The sequence below is a fragment of the Mauremys mutica genome, chromosome 11, assembly GCF_020497125.1.
Source record: "Mauremys mutica isolate MM-2020 ecotype Southern chromosome 11, ASM2049712v1, whole genome shotgun sequence".
Taxonomy (NCBI): Eukaryota; Metazoa; Chordata; order Testudines; family Geoemydidae; genus Mauremys; species Mauremys mutica.
Window position 1 is genome coordinate 71,584,122 of NC_059082.1, and position 16,767 is coordinate 71,600,888.

General features: G+C 40.1%; 2 protein-coding genes across 5 annotated transcripts in view; one reads left to right on the forward strand and one right to left on the reverse strand.

The window, feature by feature from the left end:
* BRI3 (brain protein I3) overlaps positions 1-16,767 on the forward strand; it is a 52,857-nt gene that overhangs the window by 21,862 nt on the left and 14,228 nt on the right. Inside the window, exon 3 of one of the 2 annotated variants that reach the window (XM_044978910.1) lies at positions 5,920-6,309. The exons of the other annotated variant lie outside the window; for it this stretch is intronic. Within the exon in view, the coding sequence (XP_044834845.1) occupies positions 5,920-6,052 (133 nt within the window). The 3' untranslated portion in view covers positions 6,053-6,309. Of the gene's footprint in view, positions 1-5,919; positions 6,310-16,767 lie in introns of those variants that run through there. 2 annotated transcript variants of the gene reach the window in all.
* Positions 9,700-16,767, reverse strand: part of BAIAP2L1 (BAR/IMD domain containing adaptor protein 2 like 1) — a 67,076-nt gene continuing 60,008 nt past the window's right edge. For all 3 annotated transcript variants that reach the window (XM_044978906.1, XM_044978908.1, XM_044978909.1), the window contains 2 exons: positions 12,532-12,572; positions 9,700-11,474 (listed from right to left, as the gene is read on the reverse strand). In XM_044978906.1, the coding sequence (XP_044834841.1) occupies positions 11,399-11,474; positions 12,532-12,572 (117 nt within the window). In that variant the 3' untranslated portion in view covers positions 9,700-11,398. The remainder of the gene's footprint in view (positions 11,475-12,531; positions 12,573-16,767) is intronic.

Sequence of the window (16,767 nt, forward strand, 5' to 3'; positions counted from 1 at the left end):
GCTAGGTTGGGGGCAGAAATGGCGAGTTGAAGGTACGAGAGTGGGGATGTGCTGCTGCTTCTGGGAGCTGGTACACGCAGAGCAGTGCAGGCTCCCGACCCCACTCCCTGGCTGGAGCGCCGGAGTGGGGCAAACCCCAGAACCTGCTCCCTGGCAGGAGCCCGAGGGCCAGGTAAAAACATCTGACGGGCCAGATGTGGGCTGTAAGTTGCCCACCCCTGGGCTGGAGACTATTTGGACTAACCCCATGGTTTGTGTAGTGGGTGTGAGGGCTTGAGCCTGTATTATTAATTAACCAAACAAGCGTTCAGTTTTCTAGGATGATAGTTTAAGTTCTAGGTTCAATAGAATACTTTAATTATGGCTGGAAGAGCCATTAGGTGGCTGTACAACATGGTGGATTAATGCTTAACCTTTGTCTGAAGATTCTGAATTGATTCTCTCTCTCTCTCTCTCTCTCTCTCTCTCTCCTTTTTGCATCTGAAGCTGGAGGAATATGCTGAGATGGTGTAGCTGACTTTTAGGCTTGAGGTGTGCTAGGATGGGCCAAAGGAAGACTAAGAATACCCTGTAACAACCCAATCCCTATTTTTTCCCTTTTGGAATTTTGCTGTAGTTTGGAAGAGTGTAAATTTATTGGAAGTTTGGACACTAATTCCTCTTTGTGCCATTGGAAAATCTTCCCCAAAAGGAATTATGTACAACTGTTATCTTAAGAAAAATGACTTCAGTACTGCTTTTAACTGTGATATCCTCTTGTCATTTGACTTTTCACGAGGCTGGAAGATCGCATGTCTTAAATGGCAAATCTAGATTTGTGGTGTGTGTGTTTTTGTGCAAACACCAAAACAAATCTTGAAAAACATCCTTGTCAATCAGCTGATTAGGAACTAAATACTGAAACCTCATGTGGTCATATGCAATTTACTAAGAATATTTTCGCAAGGACTGTAGGATTTAAAGAGTGGCAAGGTAGAAAAAAATTTAATAAAAATTGCAACAAAGTGCACGTGTCCTGTGGCAGGATCAATTAAAAATAACTTTGATTTAAAATTTGAAAAACATTTTAAATTAGAATTGCACATTGCTAAATTGGATGTTGAGTACTCATTTCTTTAGTTTCCTGTGAGGTGGGAGGGTCCCAGACTTCAGGCTGCAGTCCAAGCCTGAACATCTACACTGCAGTTAAATAGGCCTGAGCCCAAGTCAGCTGGCACAGGCCAGCTGTGGGTTTTTAATTGCAGTGTAGACATTCCTAAGGGCACATCTGCACAGTGACAATCATGAAAGTTTAAAGCAAATCACTTAAGCCTCCTTGATGATCTCACCTTTCAGTACCTAAACAGGGGTTCAGGAGCCCAATTTTATGCCAGTATTTTTGCATATTTTATCCTATGTATTTGGGGAAAAAAGTTCACTAATTTTGAATGGTTAACTTTTCATTAATACTGAAGCAACTTGCTTTTGAAGTGACAGATTTTATGCCACTAAATTTTTTTTAACAAAACTACAATTTGTACCTGATGCTATAAATATACATATATTTAAATAGTCCAATTTTTGAAATCAGTGGTACTATTCCTCTGAGTAAAGTTAAATATCTGCTTGAGGCCTCAATGGGTTGGTAGTAAAGTTAAGAATGTGTTCAATAAGTGTTTATAGTGTCAGAACTTTTAACTTGCTACATTTTTGTTTTATGTGTAATAGTCTGGTAAATTAAAATAAGGTCCTACTAGTGGTACTGGCATTTAAAAAACATTTATAATGAATTAAAGTTGCCATAACACACTTTTTCAAATTTAACTTTACAAAGCCTCAACTTGATTTAAAATTTTTAACTTTGATTTAAAAAAACAAACATATTTTAAATCACTTCATTGTGTTGCATAATATGCTAAGCTGTGATGTGTTTAATGCTTTACTTACATATGTGAACCATAAGCCTTAAACCTCCCTAAAACAAAGAGGGAAAGAGCATCTGACTAAGCTTTCTGATACTGTGCAATTTCATTTTGTTTGGGAAGACCTTTTTAGGGACAACAGCTGGACTGCTCACACTGGCCTGATAATTTTTGCATAAATTACCATCTTGGATGTTGTTTTTATAGCTGATTACATAGGGTAGTGGACACTGGTGCCTTGTTAGCTATTAAAGTAACAGTTTAAAGCCAAACTCTAATGAAACTGCACTGAACAAATAAACACCTGGCACAAGCTGCTTAATCAACATGTTACAGCAGAATTATTTTGATAGTATCTGCTCTAAATGAAATGGGCACTGTCACATGCTGCTTTTTAATAATACCCCTGATTATACAGAGATTTGAGCATGTGCATAACTTTAGGCCCCACTACTGATGTGTATGTAAGTCTTTGCAGGACCAGGACCTACACTTTTGTTTCTCATTTTAGTTTCCCTGTGATTGTACCTGAGCAACAGCTTGAACTCTTCGTATAACTGTTACACTTTCTCTGGCTGTGTTATGGCAATGTCTAATCCATATCTTTAAATCAGCGCAGTTTGGTTAAGAGTCTGGTATGCAGGCAAGCTTCCCACCCCCTCTTCCACTCCACTCCATCCCATCCCATCCTGCTAATGTCACTTAACTTGAATTAGCCATCATGGGTCAGTTGCACTACTCCTCATTGGAGTGTGGCTAAGATATTGGACTGGGACTGGGTAGATGGAGCCTCAATTCTATGGCTCTGCCATGAACTTACTGTTTGACCTGGAGCAAGTTACTTAAGGGGAGATTTTTCAAAGGTGCAAATGGCAGTTAGGAACATAACTACCATTTTGTGCCTGAAAAATCTCCCTCTTAATCTCTGCCTCAGTTCCTGATCTGTAAAATGGGGATATCTGCCTTCTCACGCCCCTTGTCTGTGTATTCTGAGCTCTCTGGGCGGAACTCTATATGCATACAGGGCCTGCCAGAATGAGGTCCCCCAGAGTAGTACATTCCTCAAAAGCAAGACTAGAATTTACCATGTGTTGGTCAGGAACTGTTGCATAAATGGAAAACCATGTAATGAGTACACCCTATCCTGGAAATCATTTGCCTGCTGCAATACCTGTGTAAATTTTTTCAGCTATTGATGGTTAGGTTGAGGGATAGATGACAATATTGGACTGTAACAAAATACAAATGTATGGATTTGATTGCTTCCATGCTGTTTGTCAGCTCCTCTAAGCTCTCTAGAGGAGGAATCATGCCCCTTTGTATACTTCCTAGCACTGCAGGGCGCTGATCAGGTTGGATGTTGGAGAGATGCTCTAGTAGTTTAAAAAGGAATTTATTTTGGGGGAGTTCTAGGGCCTGTTAGATACAGATCAAACTAGAAGATCACTGGTCCCTTCTGGCCTTTGAGTCTGGGAGTCTGTGGTTAGTCTATGGGCTCTACTGCAATATAAATATTTAATTACACACAAACTACATTCAAAGAGTATTAAGGTTGCAAAGTCAAGCCCTCATAAATTAGGAAATGCCAGAACTGAGACTGCCTGTGCAAACTTAACGTGGTCTCTTTGTGCTCCTGCATTATGATCGATGTGTTATTTAGATGACATACTGCTTTTTTCCACAGGACCCCGCTTCATTCAGTGCACAGGATGGACATTGTTGACATAACGAGCAGCTAGTCAATATTTTTTCCCCTTATTCAGTGGATGGCCCCATGCCTTGTTTACTGCACTCGATTCAAACTTCTTCAGAAGACAGAATTATTAATTTCCTCATGGATTTTTTTTCCATGGTGCTCACCACTGTTATCTGAGTACTTCATGAACTTTTTTTTCACAAATGTCTGTTAGATGAGGGGGTTTTAATCCCCATTTTATAGGTAATCTTTTTGTGCCTCAGTTTCCTAAGGTCAAACATTTCCAGTAATTTTGTGAGACACCTAGAACTTGATTTTTTTCCCCCAGTGTCAGGGTTTCTCAACCTTTTTCTTTGAGCTCTTCCCTTTCCCCCACTATAGAAACTCCATGGCCCGCTTGTGCCACAACTGTGTTTTCTGCATATAAAAGCCAGGGTCAGCATTAGGGGGTAGCAAGCAGGGCAGTTTCCCAGGGGCCCCTGCAAAGCTAAGTTGATCAAGCTTTGGCTTCAGCACCAGGTGGCAGGGCTTTGGTTTTATGACCCACGCCCTAGCAAGTCTAATACTGCTTGGCAGACGCCCTGAAACCTGCTCGTGGCCCCTTGAGGGCCTCGGACCCCTGGTTGAGAACCACTGTTATAGCACTTTATAGACCCAGGCACAGCTCTCCTTAACTTCCAGCTGCAGCTGTAAGTGCTCAGGGCTTCAACAATTCAGACCGTAGCCTCTCAAGTCCAGCACTGAAGTTTGGTTTAAGTGACTTGTCCAGCATGCTGTGGTAGAGAGAAAGTTGCATGCTGACCTGGATTCTAACCATCCGAATACTCTCTTCTCTTCTGTGATCACCTGCCTCCTTCGCTACACACCTTCCAACTTCCTCAGTAAATGAGGCAGGGAGTCTATGGACAACCACCTCCTTTACACAACGGATACATCCCCAGAGCAGATGTCCTGTGCACTGAAGGAGGCTGGGGTCCTGTGGAAAAAAGTGTGATGTAATTAGACTATTCCAGTGCATACTGATAGGAAGCTCAAATGAGTTACACAAACCTTAATGCTGACATTTCTTAACTTTTTTAAGTGCTTGAGGTTCGTTTCCACCCCACCCCCGCCACCTTACAGTTTTGTATACACAACTACATTCAACTCCCTAGTTCTGAAGCAAACTGGGAAAAAAACAAATTCCATTGTATTGCACCATATTGACACACGATTCATCCATCATCGGGGTTGGAAGCTTTAGATCCACCTCACAGACCTCTGCCAATTGAGCAAATGGAGTAACTGATAACAGTAGTAGGTTGTCATCTCTTTGTGGAACAGCCCTGGAGGGGGATAAGATACTTTGCCAGTGGCTTTTACAGATATTTGCTAACAGCAGAGGAATGGTAAGACTTGGGAATCTTGGCTTCCATACAGAGTATGTTGTAGTAGGTATAGACTCTTCTGTCCATTTTCCCCCAAACTAGACCCTTTTTGACCTGTCCCATCTTTTCCCTGCCACTGGCTCCTTGTCCCAGAGTCCTTGCCCAGCCAGTCCAGTTCTCCACCTACATCCATGCTCCTTAATCTGTATTCTTTTCCCAGTCCACCCCATTTTCCTTCTTGGCTCTTAATTTCACTCGCTTCTCCTTCAGTTCCCAGTCTGCCATTTTCCCTCCTTGGCTCCAAGCCCTGTCAGCCTCCAGTTCTAGTCTTCCCCAGGTTCCTTGTCCCAATCTTCTTCTGTGTCCTCCCACCCTGGTCTGGCAATTGCAGGCATCCTGAAGGACAAGGAAACAGCTGCTTAGGCCTAGACTGGAGCATGCCCAGTGTGGACAGACTATTTGGGGACTGTAGCTGCAAAGGTCTAGCAAGTTTCTACTAAGCATGTGCAAACTGCAGTCCCCCATCCCCCTACTCCCCCCAAGGGTTGATAACTTGGTCAAAATTGGGCAGATTTTCAAGAGGCTGGCAATAGGCACATCCCTAGCATGAAGGCAAACCAGTGTTAAATGTCAGGTTCTGTTCCAAAACATGAGCATGCTATAGCGTCTCAAATAAAAGGTCCTCCAGAATTTAACATGGGACAACTTTATTTTTCCTTAGTCTTGTTCTCAGGAACAGCTGAACCATTTTGGCTGAAATTTCCCAGAACAATTCAACCTCAGGCAGATATCTGGCATGTAAAATTTCAACCCAGAGAGTTAATTTGGCAAATTTATAAGCAACTGAAAACACTTATTATGAACTGTGGGAAAACTTTAATAGGAAGAGCTGCCAGCCTTGCCTACAGTGTCAGCAGGCATTTTGTGACTTAACTCTTTTTCTTTCCTCCTACAGAGTTGGTGTATTGGAGGACACCTTCACCTGTCTTGGTGTCTTGTGTGCCATCGTATTCTTTCCAATTGGAATTCTGTTTTGTCTTGCTCTGAGGCAACGAAGATGTCCTAACTGTGGGGCAACTTTTGGTTAAGGGATCAACCCGAACAGGCTTATAGAGGCCACATCTATTGTAGTACTTGTTTCTAATGTAAATGTCATGTACAATCATTTTATTTGATTATGCTTCAGGCCTGTTTTGTAAAGTGTGATGAAATTATAGTCTTGCATGTGATAAACTTAATCAGTTTTATGAGCATGTGCATTGCAAAACATGAAAACCCACCTTGTTTCCATGTCTAATAGCATCTTTAAACTTAAATAAAACTGCTTCTCTTTTTGCAATCTTCACAATTTGTGGCAAGGCTGAATCTTGTGTATCAATATTCTTTCATGTCAGCTGGTTCTCTGTATGCACGCTTTCACCATGTACCTTTTTGTTTAAAAAAAGTTTAAAAACCATAAACTTTGTGTGCATACAATCATACTATTGCAGCGTTGTGAAATTCCAGAGGTTTAAAGTAAGAAATCTAGAAAGTAGTGATTCTAACCACAGAAGTGATCTATTGTTATGGAGACGGTTGGGGCAGGTTGGGACTGAGGACCAGCGCTGGTCAACTTTTTTTTCTTTCAAATTTTGAAAAAAAGTTGAGGGAAAGACTAATTCTCATGTCAACTTTGTGCATTTTTTGACCAACTATAGAGCTGGTCCAAACTTCTTGAAGTCTCAAATCCATGTTTTTGAAATTTTGTTTGTTTGGACTAGCTGTGACCACAGGATACAGCAGTACTAGAAACTTATTTCAGGAAGGTAAGATGTGTAGCACAAGTTGGAAAATTCTGGGGAAGTTTAAGACACCATAAAAATATGCTGCTGAACTTTTTTACTTCAAAGACCTGAGGTCTCTTAGAATACTTTACAAGAAGTAGAAAAAAGATGAGACCACAAAATAGCAACTGAAGGATGACAAAAAGTCTGTTGGACATGAGTAACAATGGATATTCACAAATATTGAGGTAGAGATAATGGATCTATTTACTGCTGTATGGTATGAAATTAATGGCGCTACTTTTTAGAAATACATAACCTAAAGTGTCTAAATCACTAAGAAGACATATATTGTCAAAGTTCTGTTATGGTACATTTCCACAAGACTCTATGTTGATGACATGTACCCTAAAGCATTAAAGCTAATGAACTTGCTTGTAGTATAGAATTCCCCTTCTGCCCCCCCACCCCCCTCTGAATGAGGCAGTACCAGAAGACATGAGGCAAGTGTAGCAATGACTATCTATACTCTGTGTGTGGTGGGGGGGGGGGGGAGGTTGTTTTTTTTACACTTTTTTTTAGAAAAAAAACTTGCCTCTTCCTTATTGCAATAGAATCCACAGAGGAAAATCAGAAATGACAATGCAACCCTGAAGATGTAAAAGCTTGTCTGGCATGATCTGACCTATTTTAATCGCTGAAAAATGGTTGTTTGAGCCAATATAAAATGCTTTCAAATTACAATCTTGCAATTCTCATTGGCTTGCTAAGCGAGACTGGCAGTTTGGGGCAATAAACATAAGGTAAAGTGGAAAAAATGTCCGGTCTTGTTGTTTAATAACCTCATTGAGAATTTTTATTTCATCAGTCATATCAAAGTGCCTGATCCAAAGCCCCTTGAAGTCCAGTGGAAATGCTCCAACTGATTTCAATAGCCATCTGAAGTTCAGTGGGGAGGAGTAACAGACAGAATAATACCGAGGAAACAAGACCCATTAGAAACGTGAGTGGAAAGTAACAAATCAGATTAAATTTAGCTTGCATTTTTCTTAGGGTGGGGAAGAATAATTAAAGAATGAGAAGATAAAACCTGTAAAGAAATGCTGAGATACCTAGGTCTGACTTTTTGCTATGATATTAAGTAGCACTGCAATTTTTGGGCTGCAGAGGCACATCGTGAAGTCCCTCTGACAGTACTTTTAATATTAAATTGTGAGTTCATCATAGCTAAACATGCAGGTCAGGGGGTTGAGGAGAAGTAATAAAATCAGAGCCAGAGACTCATTTTAATCTTTCCTGAATGTCAGATGTACTTTGGCTAAGAAATGGGGGAAGAATTACAACTATAAAAAATAAACACATTAAGAATTACTAATAGAGGTACTGCTGCTTATAGAATGAGGTCTCTTGTAGAGTAATGGGCTAAACAGTTTGACAGAAGAGACGCACCTCTTTGAGGTGCAGGTAGAGGACACAGTTTCTCTGGACACTAAGCTGGGGGGGCTCTCACAGCCCAGCAAAGAACTAGGGCTTACACCAAAATCTTCTAGGCCCTTGTCTCGGGGCACAAATTTATTTGAACACAAAACTCAAAGTAATGTACAACAAAGCTATTTCTCTGACCAAACCAGGCTGCAGGGCCTCTGAGGCTTTCCTCTTGCACCTCTCTGCCATGGAAAAAGGAGGATTTGCCCTTTGCTTTAAACCTCTGCTGAATCATGTGACACGCAGGCAGCCCTTAATCCTTCCCTGGTTGTTTCTTCCTGTCAGATACTGAACACAAGCCTTCACGATACTCTTAAAAGTAACTACAGAAAAATCTTGCATTAGTGGGAAAGGAGTTAATGGACCAGACTTTAATAGGAGTCTTCTACAGTGATGTATTTTCCAAGGCAGAGGCGCTAATGTCTGAGTGTACGTCATCAAGCTGACCATATGATAGAGCAACTAAAGCTACTCCTATTGTGTTGCACTCAATAAAAATTTAAGCTATATTAGAAAGTGTAGTGGCTAATCAGTACTGTATTTTATTTGGTGCCTGAAATCAGTAATCCCTGCAGGTGCATTCTCTTGCTTATAACATACTGTCATTGTTCAGGCGCATGAAAGATACTGTTGCATCCATAACTTTTTAAGACCACCAACTGAATATTAAAACAGATCAATGAAGCTTACTTCCATTAAATTGTTTGCCTTTTCTTATATAATGTAACCATTTCTGAGAAACTGACACAGGAAATAGACATGTTCAATATTTACAAAACTATACTTTTTATAAAGTGCTCTGTACTCCACAAATTCCAAAGTGTTTCACAATTAACTAGATTCTGGTGGCAGTGATTATGCAAGCTCAAACAGTGTTAATGCTAGCAGAGATGGCCTTTGCCAATACTCTGAGAGGCAGAGTGGGAGCATTGGTCAGGACATCCGTGTTAGCACCTTCTTTTTGAAAAATTACAGAAGCTATAACTACTCACAGACAGCCACCAGAGATGATGCAGGGCCATCTTTGTACAAAAATACATTGTCAGTGTTCGGCAAGGGTTTGATTCTGCAACCTTCTAGGTCACAAGTGAGTGTCAGAGATAAAAGGATAAGGCTGCTTTAAAACGTTCATGTGGGCTAATGGTTTTTCAACTGCTATGACATAAGTGGATTACCGTATGGTTAGGAAGTCAGACTCTATGGTCTAATATTGCAGAATTTGGTGCAGCACAGCAGCTTTACATCTGCAGAAATATTTGCCTATTGGCTACTATCAGACAAGGTAACTAACCTGAACAGACTGACCACAGATCCAGTTCAGTATGGCAGTTTCTTTGTTTTACCTTTCTGCCAGTTTCCCTCAGACTTTTCAAATAATTACCTAATTCTTTCATAATTAGACAGCTTTTTATACAAATCTCTGTCCCGATCACTGTACCTGACCTTTTCAAGGTAGGGCGAATATCCATGAGTACAAATCCACAATCTTACATTTGTATAGCGCTTTTAATGCTGAAGGATTGCAAAGCACTTTACAAACTAGATACAAGAATTACTTTAACTCTGAAATTTTAGCTATTTACAGTATACAGAAACAATACATACCAATTTCTCAAAGGGAGTGACAAAACATGGTATCCGTAAGAGGAATGTAGGAACACAAAGCAAAATGTAATACTCAAGTTAGAATTGGACCAGTAGCCTGGTGCAGATTTCCCTACTCTTGCAAAACATACAATGGGATTTTAATGACCAAAAGTAGTGAAATCTGTGTTTTACATATCTGGGCAATGGCACCTTGACAGAACAGTGCTACTTAGAACTGTGGTGGATCACTGGGTCAACAGAGTTAGAGTGAAACAGACCACTAGGTAGGTGGCTACAGACCTTTCAGCATCAGGGTTTTTCCTTGGTCATTACTTCCTGGAAATGAGAAGGCTCAACTCTGACTCTTTTAGGAGATTAGACTCTGGGGCAATAGGTTGATAGGCACAGGTGAGAATTTAGGGGCTCAAAGTATCACCATGATTAGAACTCAGTTTCCTGTGGTCAGACCACCAAAGCTGTAACATTGTTATTAAATATAACCATATAATACCTCTTTAAATAGAATGTTCAGAACAATCCGGCAGTGGGATGGACAAGATACAGAAATTCAAAATGGAAGAAATTTAGTTGACTTAAAGGGGTACTGTCTACATAGCTGTAGGCAACACAATGTTTACTTATATTACTACCATCACTTAGGATTATTACAAATAAAATTTTAAAAATCCAATTTACTCTTTACATCTCTCTAATTATGGACAATCAAAGTAATTTGTCAGTTTGAGTGCTGCAATGTTTGGGATATAGAAAACTGATACGGGGGGGACTGTTTGTTTAAAGACAACAGTTTGCACTGGAATTTGAAGAAAAATTGTGGCAATATTTTTTTTATAAAAAGTTTGACAAATTTGAGTAGACATGGTCCTTTTAAGGATAGTACTGTATTGCAAATGGGTGTTCCCCCCACTTTAAATAATTATTTCATTAGAACAATAATACTCTTTTTCAGAGTAGAACATTACTGAACTAAAAGTCAGACTTTGTATAATTTTAGTAGCTTTATGCTGACACTGCAGATCAAATAATTTCCATTTTAACATCAAGCAAAGCATACGACATTTTGTCTAAGCTCTTAGAGGATAAATATTTATTTATAACCCAAGGCATCTATCTTAAAACAATGCAATACATAATTTTATACAGTCAAACTTCTACTCTCAGTATTAAGGCAACAGTTGCATTGTTCCTTTTTATGGAAAAAATGCAGTTTTTTCTTTTATATATCTACTAAATGATATATGCAGACTTAAACACAAACTTATCCATGGTATTTTCCATACAACAGAGCATTTTGATAAAATATTAAGTACGCCGGTAACTACAGTATTCAGATTTCAACCATACTTTCACAACTGTCTTTCTTCCTAAAAAGGCATGTAGTGTAAAATCAAGCCAAAATTCTCAAACATTTTAACCCAGAGCAATTACCTCATTTAGAAAGCAGATTGTTTAAAATCAGAAATCCACTCCAATATTCTCCTACTGTACACTAATTACATTTAAATAAACAGCCTTTGTAAATCATATTGCTGAACTTAGTGTTTACAGGGAGTAAAAATATTTTAATGAATATTATATTCATCGAATTATTGGTGCTGATCTGTCATTTGTTACTGTTGGTCGGAGTTTCACAGTGGTAAAAGGATTTTCTCCGCTGTGAAAAGAAATATAAAATTACTACAGGTGTGAGAGCAAGACAGGGTATATGAGTAGCATGACTAAAAAGTAACTCTCATAAGCTACCATTCAGTAAAGCACAAGTATGTACTTGCGTGTTTATGTGCTTTACTGAATAGGGATGGATTTAAGTATATGCATGAGTGCTTGGTTGAATGGAGGCCATTGTCTGCATGCACTTGTTTCAGGGAGTTATTTGGATTTTTTTTCCCCAGGTTGAATTTTTAGTACACAAATTTCTATCCAAAATACACAAGGAATTAAATGCTGCAGTAAAACTGAATTGTGCAACAATTTAAAACTAAAATTTACATTTCCTTTTCTGCAGTCACCCTTATGTGAAGAATAAAATGAGTGTTCCAACTACAAGACACTTTGCAATTATTTTTAACTTAACCAGAATGAAAAATATTTTTATGGGTTCAGTCTGAGGGCTCTTAAGAGAGCAAACCCTTTTTCATCTGTGTAGTCCAAGGAGCTTTCACTTTCCATATCTGGGACTTCCTTAAAACTGGCTGAAGCAGGAGTGATGTTCTCGTTGCTTTTTCTTTCCAATCCTTTGTTTCCTCTGTTTGACCCCACACTAAGAGCCTGACCCTGCTGCCTTTCATGTAATGGGAAAAATCCCATTTGCTTCATTGGGGCTAATTTCCCTTATTTTGCCACAGAAGGACCAACCCACTGTGCTTGGCGGGGGGTATATGGCTACATTGCAAAGATTCTCAGGGTATGTCTACGCTACAGTTTAAAAACCTGTGGCTGGCAGTGTAGATGTTCAGACTTGTGCTGGAGCCTGGGCTATAGGACCCTGGATCCCACAGTGTTTTTAATTGCAGTGTAGACATGCCCTAAGAGTCTTCATAGGGGATCATCAGCCTGCTCCTAAGTGAAAGCCTGGTTTGTAATGTGTGCCATGCTTTTTTACTGCTGCCCAGTAGGGGAAACTGCAAAATGGACACCTATTTTCCTTTTAAGATAACGACCAATAGTAATTGCATTAACCTGTTATTTTAACATATGATAAAAAAACATACCTTAGGAAAGGTGGTTTTACAATGCCATTTATAACAGGTTTCTGCAAAGGAAAGAGAGGCTGTTACCACATCAATTCTGAAAATTGTTTAGAAAGATAAGCTACCTGCTTGCAGTTGTTAGTCAAGAATATATTTAAACAAATTAAGTATTCCCAACATTCACTATTCCACATTATTTGGCTGCTCAATGAAATACTCAGCCAATAGGAAGGGACAATAACAGTTCAAATGCAGAGGGATACGGAGAAGAAAAAACAGTAAGACCAATGCTTGAATATCAAACGTAGAAAATTAAATAAAAAATCAAATACAGGATGGAGACCCACAGCGATCTTTGCTGTAAAATATTACCCTTCTGTTTTCAAATGTAAGGTCTGCATGGGTTACCTGCATGTAATTGCTAGTTGAGCACATAGATCAAATCAGGAGTTATAAAAACACATTGGAACAAAAACATTAACCAAATAAGTAAGAGAAGATTTTAAAATAGGCTGGGAGAAATCTACTAATCTGACAGGTTAAGAATCCCAAGATGCTGTATCTATCTATTGTAGCATATTACAATTCATTCCTCTAAATTTATGAGCCTCATTACTTGCAGCAGTCATTAACATAACACACAACTTGTAAAATGCTAGTGATTACAATAAGACACCAATGCATGAATGGCTGGTCTGGACTGACTCAGTTGTAATAATGCAAATACGTATTTTAGATGTTATTTCTATATACAGGATGTAATCAATATCGGCTTGATACATTGTGAAATCATGTAAAAAGTAAAGACATCACCCAATTTAATTGCAGGTCTGAAATTAAAAACACTAGGGCACCAATTCTGATCTGTTTTATACTGGTTGCACTCTAGTCTAGCTGCATTTACTTCAGTATAGCTACTGCAGAGTTGCAATGGATTGAGTTCAGAATCAGACCCTTCCATTATTCTTTTGCACTGAAAAAAAAAATCATTTTTACATGCATCTGTGCTTTCTCCACTATCTGTAGTAGTGTGATACAATAAAAAGGAAAGGATGTGAATAGCCATATCTTTACCATTTCATTACTATTAACAGTCACATTTAAATATGAGCCAAAAATATTACTGTCTGGTTAAAATTAAGATCTGGTATTGTACATTACGGTACTTTTCCTCCTGAAATACATGTTCAATTGTGAAGTTCAGATAACTATCCAAAAGATGGCAGTGTTGCACTGCCATAATGTTGTTATAATAGTCAGTTTTACAGCTGAGATAAGTGTCACTATCATAGCAATGATATTTCAGACACATATCTGAAATGTTTTCTTGAGGCCATTAAACTAGTTTCTCTTTATACTGCCTACTAGGGAGAAAAATTATACTAAATCAACTGTATAAGTCAATGCATAACTCAGTTCAATAAATGTACACTGCAAAATAAACAATCATGTTACTTCTAACAGTTGTCAACCAAAGAATGAAATAGCAGTTCAAAGATGATGAAAAATTGCAGTTACTAAAATGAAAAATTAGTTTTATATTTGAACACACACACTTGGATAAAATTATAGGAATACATGATTGTCAACCAGTAAATGAGTCTTCATTTGGTTTACACTAAGCATTTCCTTTGCATGGGTATTCTAGGTGTTTAATTTTTTAAGTATACAACTGTTAGAAAGAAAATTGGATTGGTAAACAAGGATCCATAAAACCTTTGTTTTTAGGTACATTAAACAAATGTATGAACATAGTTAAATCTAGATGTATGGCTTCTAATTTCATAAGTATGGTTGAAAAGGTATTTAGGGATCCATAGTCATTTAGGCCTCAATTCAGCAAGGTACTTAAGTATGTGACTAACTTTATGTGCATGAGCAGTCCCATTGAAGTCAATGAGATTGCTCACACCCTTAAAGTGTTTAAATACCTTGGTGTATCATAGCCTGAATCATGGGTTGCTTGTTATTAAACTTGCCTCCCCTCCCATCAAAATGAAGTATTTTTAAAACCTGGGCTGCTATACTAATCCTTTTAAATGTAATTGTTCTGTAAGGAATCTTTTTGCCCCATGAAGTGAAATATCAGAGGGGTGGCCATGTTAGTCTGTATCCACAAAAACAATGAGGAGTCCGGTGGCACCTTAAAGACTAACAGATTTATTTGGGCATAAGCTTTCGTTGGTAAAAACCCACTTCTTCAGATGCATGGAGTGAAAATGACAGATGCAGGCATAAAGATACTGACACAGGAAGAGAAAGTGGAGAACCAGTGTTGACAAAGCCAATTCAATCAGGGTGGATGTGGTCCACTCCCAATAATTGATGAGGTGTCAATACCAAGAGAGGGAAAATTGCTTTTGTAGTGAGCCAGCCACTCCCAGTCCCTAGTCAAACCCAAATTAATGGTGTTAAATTTGCAAATGAATTGTAGCTCTGCAGTTTCTCTTTGAAGTCTGTTTTTGAAGTTTTTTTGTTGAAGTATGGCTACTTCTAAATCTGTTATAGAATGTCCAGGGAGACTGAAGTGTTCTCCTACTGGCTTTTGTGTGTTACCATTCCTTATGTCTAATTTGTGTCCATTTATTCTTTTATGTAGAGACTGTCCAGTTTGGCCAATGTACATGGCAGAGGAACATTGCTGGCACATGATGGCATATATCACATTAGTAGATGTGCAGATGAATGAGCCCCTGATGGTCTGGCTCATGTGATTGGGCCCTCTGATGGTGTCGCTAGAGTAGATATGGGGACAGAGCAGGCAATGGGGTTTGTTACCGTGATTGGTTCCTGGGTTAGTGTTTCTGTCATGTGGTGTGTGGTTGCTGGTGAGTATTTGCTTCAGGTTGGGGGGCTGTCTGTAATTGAGGACTGGCCTGCAGGGGCGGCTCTAGCTTTTTGGCCGCCCCAAGCAGTCATGCACGGGAGGCGCCCCGGAGCCGCGGGAGCAGCGGACCTCCCGCGGACATGACTGCAGAGGGACTGCTGGTCCCGCGTGGCTCGGCTGGACCTCCCGCGGCTGCGGACGGCTCGCGGGTCCGGCGGCTCCGCTTGAGCTGCCGCAGTCATGCCTGCGGGAGGTCCCGCCGAGCCGCGGGACGAGCGCCCCCTCCGCAGTCATGCCTGCGGCAGGTCCGCTCGTCCTCGGGCTCCGGTGGACCTCCCGCAGGCATGACTGCGGCAGGTCCGCCGACCCAGCCTGCCGCCCCCCCGGCAGCAGGGGACGCCCCCTAGATTTGGCCGCCCTAGGCACCAGCTTGTTTTGCTGGTGCCTAGAGCCGCCCCTGCTGGCCTGACTCCCAAGGTCTGTGAGAGTGAGAGTTTTCATGAAGTGAAAGTAACTTTCATTGCCTTAGCTTTAAACCAAGAACACAGAAGCAAAGCCCCAATACCTAAGCCACTAAGCTATCCACTCTTTGTAAGTCAAAATACTTCAGTGACTTAAATTGTGCTTCTGTATAAATTGCATTCAGTTGTATATTGTTCCATTTGAATACTAACTGAATAGTGCAGAATATTCTAGATCAGCCTAGTGTTACATGGAGCCTGTTTCCATGGCTTCACAGGGAAAGGTGTTAAAAAACAGTGCCACAGAAGTGGGAGGGACAGGCAGTAAGTAACTAACTCTATATTGTGCTCGCCTTTTCCCTGAATATGCGCAGGCTCCTCAGTGTGAGCGCCACTTGGTCTGAGTTTTGTGGGTTCTTTTAGGGGAAGGAGTTGGAGTAGGCAAGGGGCATAGCGCAGGCATGACTCTCCACAGCTGGCTTCCCTTCTGATGTAAGTGGCAGTGATTTCTCTCTACAACTTCTATCCTTCTGGAGTGGAAAAGGTCCGGGGCAGCAAGTGGGCATTGCAGAAATGTTGCTGTCAGGCCTTAGGGGCACCCCAGACAGAAGTGATGAAGATCATGTCTGCAGGAGCGGTGGAACTCATTTTTCCCTATGTACATTTCATATTCACAGAGCTTGCCTGTAGTGCCCTTCTCTCCTTTCTAAGAGGCTATAAACCCATCTTTTCCTCTGAGGGGAACATGCAGCTCTAACTACCCAAGGGGAACATGCCAGAATTTTACAGGTGATTTTGCTCTTCCTCTGGGTTTTTCCATGCAATGACAGCACAGAGGCCACTATCATTATGTTTATTAATTTTTAAAAATCAACTAAAATGAATGGTCTCTAAAAGTCACAAGAGGTAAATTAACCACATGAAAAACTACACAGCACAATGCTGCTGAGACAATTTAACTGATGCAAT